This window comes from Marmota marmota, unplaced genomic scaffold (genome assembly GCF_001458135.2).
Source record: "Marmota marmota marmota unplaced genomic scaffold, marMar, whole genome shotgun sequence".
Classification (NCBI taxonomy): Eukaryota; Metazoa; Chordata; class Mammalia; order Rodentia; family Sciuridae; genus Marmota; species Marmota marmota.
In genome coordinates, this window is record NW_026000174.1 from 57,897,105 (window position 1) to 57,901,644 (window position 4,540).

Sequence of the window (4,540 nt, forward strand, 5' to 3'; positions counted from 1 at the left end):
TAATGCTTTAAATTTTTCTTTAGATGATCAGTTACTTTATTCATTTTATTGCACAAGCATAAGTCACACTCTGAGTTTTGAAGAATGGAACACTTCCATGTACTTGCCATCCAAATTATGACAGGGCATATCAGTAGTCACCCAGATGTTACCTTCCTCCAGGTTCCAAAAGTAACCACTATCTTGGTTTCTGTTTGCATAGATCAGTTTTACCTATTTTTCACTTTATGTAAATGCAGTTATATGATATCTACTCTTTCTGTCAGTCTCTTATTAATAAGCATGTATGTATAATTTATCATGTGCAGCTATGTTCCTTCATGCAATGTTCCAGAGTAGTCAGTTGTTGGTTGTACCAGTTTCCATTCTGTCTGTAGTGCTTCCTAGTTGATCCACATTCTCTTCCCCCACCACATGTTCCACTTTTCTGGCGAGGACATTTCTATCTATGTAGACTTAGTTTATAAACCAAAAAGAGAGGAGGAAAGACATTTAAGTACTCAAAATAAAAAGTCACATAAAGAGGACTTAGGGCAAGTATGTGGAAGTAGAGGAAAAGCAACATTAAAAAATATTATATTTCCCAACAAGAAAAGGTTGGAGAAAATGCTGGAAAGACTTAATTTTGACTCAATTATTGCATGTACTGTATATAAACTTTCTAAAAATTGGTGTGTGTATGTATACATGGAGAGAGAGAGAGAGAGTATATATTTAAGGGTGCAGTGCAGTGTGATAATTTCACGCATACATGCAATATGTGATAATGGGGACTTAGCATATCCAATACCTTGAACATTTATTATCAAATCTTCTCTTCTATCTATTTAAAAATCTATAGTAAAAATTGTTAACTGTGATCACTCTACTGTGCCATTTCATACTAGTACTTATTCCTCCTATTTACATGTAATTGTGCTTTTAGTACATTCTATTTCTGAGATTTTGTTTGAGCTCTAAAGTGAAATTCTAAAATGTCTTTAATAGAAGTAGCTTCCCTTCCACAAACACTGGATGACACCACATTTTCCTTATGGCATTCTTCATCTCCAAGTTTCTCAGCATGTAGATCAGAGGATTGAACATAGGAGCAATGATGGTGTAGAAAAGAGCAAACATTTTGTCTACTGAAAAAGTTACATTTGGCCTGATATAAATGAAGAGGACAGGCACAAAGAACAGAATCACAACTGTCATGTGAGAACTGCAAGTTGAAAGAGCTTTGGAACGGCTTTCTGCAGGGTAAACCCTGATGGTGTATAGTATCAGGATATAGGACACTATCAAAATCACAAAAATTACCAAAGCAATCAGTCCTGAATTAATAATTACCAACAGACCAATTCTGTTTGTATCAGTGCAAGCCAATTTTAACAAAGGATACACATCGCAAAAGTAGTGATCTATCTCATTGGGGCCACAGAACGGTAAAAAGATAGTGAGAAGAAACTGACTGGCAGAGTGTGCAAATCCCCCAGCAAAGCATGCCAGGATGATTGTGTGGCACCTCTGCCTACTCACGATGGCAGCATAGTGCAGGGGCTTGCAGATGGCCACATAGCGGTCATAGGCCATCCCTGTGAGGATGAAGATCTCCATGCCTCCAAGGAAGTGGATGATGAAGAGCTGTATCATGCAGTTATTATAGGAAATGATCTTCTGTTGAGCCAGTAAGTCAGTCATTAGTTTGGGTGTCACTGTGGATGTGTAGCAAAGATCAGAGAGTGAGAGGTAATAAAGGAAAAAATACATGGGTTGGTTGATGAGCTGAGTGCATGTGATAGAAATCATTATGAGCACATTTCCTATCCAAATAGCAATGTAGCAAAATAAAAATAATACAAAGCAGAGAATCTCAATGTTCCTATTTTGAGAAAGTCCCAGGAGAATAAACACAGTGACATTATTCCTATTGGCCATTGTCCAGTTCAGTAAAAATAAATAACAGCTACCTGAAAAGACATAATTCATAGGTTAATCTCAGAAATTTCAAAAACAGTATTGATGATAACAGTAACATCAAGAAACTATCAGAAAGAAACTATCAGAACTTCACAAAGAAGATTCCAAAATTTCAGAAAATTAAAATCATTATTTTTAATTAAAGTATGTTATCTTGTTTTTTCTTTTTTGGATTATTCTCAGGATGAGTTCAAATGTCAACCTTTCAGGAACATTATGTTCAATCTTGACAGGGTGAAATAAATTCAATCAATCTAAAAAGTTATAAAGTCACAGGGGGATGGATGGATGGACATTCAGAGGATTAGACAAAGAGGAATGAAGGGCAGGTAGGGGAAATGGAAATGGAAAGACAGTAGCCTAAATTGGGCATAACTTTCCTATGTTCACATTTGAATACATGGCATACATCACATACAACCACAAGAATGGAATTCTAATTAGAATAAGTCACACTCTACATATACAGAATATGTCAAAATATACTCTATGGTCACTATGTATAAAAAGAACAAATAAAAGTGCTGTATATGAAAAACATTTAAAAGCCACTTAAAATGATCCAAAGCACATGCTGGAGAAAACATATGATTTTTAACAAATCATGTAGGAAAACCGGTTATTCATATTTAGAAGAATGGAATTCTCTCTCTCTCACCCTGCATAGAAATTAACTCAAAGTGGATAAAAAAACCTAGAAATTAAACCAGGAGCATTATAACTACAAGAAGAAAATTAGAGTCAACATTACAACATATTGGCATAGGCACTGACTTAATTAACAAAATGAAGCTTAAGAAATAAAATCAAGAATCAAGAAGCTGTATGTCATCAAATTAAAATGCCTCTGCACAGAAATGAAAGCAATGATGAGCAAAGAGAGAGAGAGCTTAGAGAGTAGGAGAAAAATTTTGCCAGCTACTCTTCCCACATCAAATCAATATCCAGAATACATGAAGAACCAAAATCTTAATCAATCAATAAATAAACCAAGTGACAAATGAGCAGAGGAACTACACAGACATTTCACAAAAGAGGAAATACAAATGGCTAAGAAATATATGAAAAAATGTTCAACATCATTAGTAAATAGGGAAATACAGGTAAATCAAAATTACACTGAGATTTCATCTCACCCCAGTCAGAAAGGCAATCATCAAAAATACAAATAATAATAAGTGGAAGTGAGGATGTTGGAGGGGCGGTACACTTTTCCATTATTGTTGGGACTGCAAATTAGTACATTCACTTTTACAAGCACTATGGAGATTGCTTAAAGGACTAGAAATGAAAACATCATATGACCCAGATGTCCCACTGCTTGGTATGTATCCAACAGAACTAAAAATTATCATTCTAAAGTGATGCATGGATACCAATTATTAGTCCAGCACAGTTCACAAAGACCAAGTTACGGAACCAGCCTAGGTGCTCAACAACAGATAAATAGAAAAAAGACAATGTGGTATATGTACACGATGGAGTTTTATTTATCCATAAAGAAGAATTAAATCACTTTATAGTGAAATGTAAAACCAAATTAAAAACTAATATCATTTATATTAATACATATGTGCATATAAAACAGATATGTAAACATAGAGATGAATATACATGTGAATTTATGAAAGTTTGAAGATGAATACTCTATTTTAGTAAGAGGCTTATACAACTATTCCAAGTGTTTCTATTTTTCCTTTTCCATACATATGATTTTGATAATAAATGTTCATATTTTAACATAATTATGCTTATCTCTATAGGCATGTCAGTGACATATTTATCCACATAATCACACAATAATTAAAATTAAAGCAGAGGAACAAAAGGCAGTTTCACTTGGATGGTTTTGCTCTTGTCACAGGACATGGTTTTCTGAAAATAATTTTTTTTCTCAGTTTTTGAAAGAAGAATCTGAATTTCTGCTTTCTCTTTCAAGTACTTTATGCCTCCTGTCAAACCTCGTGATGAATCCTGACACTGTGTATTTCAGAAAACAGGGTTTTGGAAGTTTATGGGAAAATGTTTATGTGACAACAGGTAGTTTTTATCTGTAGTTTGTTATTTAATATCTTAGAGCATGTTTTGGGGTACAAAGCACTGTATTACTCTGCATTAAATTTTTCTCACTTACAAAATGAGAAAACAGATTGGGCATAGTCATGAAATGGTTAAGAAATCTCAAGTAAATCAATAAATGCCTAATGTTTCTAAACCAGAGATCTTTTTTAAAATTTTTTTAAATTCTAATTTGTTATATATGACAGCACAATGCATTACAATTCATATTACACATACAGAGCACAATTTTTCATATCTCTGGTTGTATACAAAGAATATTCACACCATTCGTGTAGTCATACATGTACTTAGGGTAATGATGTCCATTTCATTCCACCATCTTTTTTACCTCCTTCTCCCCTCCTTCCCCTCCCTCCCATTTGCCCTATGGAGAGTTTGTCTAATTTTCCCATGCTCCCCCTCCCAATCCCACTGTGAATCAGCCTCTGTATATCAGAGAAAACATTCGCAATTTGGTTCTTGAGGATTGACTAGCTTCACTTAGCATTATACTCTC

General features: G+C 34.3%; 1 protein-coding gene across 1 annotated transcript; it reads right to left on the minus strand.

Moving 5' to 3' along the window:
- Nucleotides 1-969: 969 nt before the first annotated feature.
- Nucleotides 970-1,920, minus strand: LOC107159048 (olfactory receptor 4P4-like). The gene has a single exon (XM_015505587.1). It carries the CDS (start codon nucleotides 1,918-1,920, stop codon nucleotides 970-972), a length of 951 nt encoding a protein of 316 aa, XP_015361073.1.
- Between the last annotated feature and the right edge of the window lie 2,620 nt (nucleotides 1,921-4,540).

What these genes read in the sequence shown, in the direction of transcription:
- LOC107159048 (XM_015505587.1), bottom strand. Translation starts at nt 1,920, where the DNA reads ATGGCCAATAGGAATAATGTCACTGTGTTTATTCTCCTGGGACTTTCT.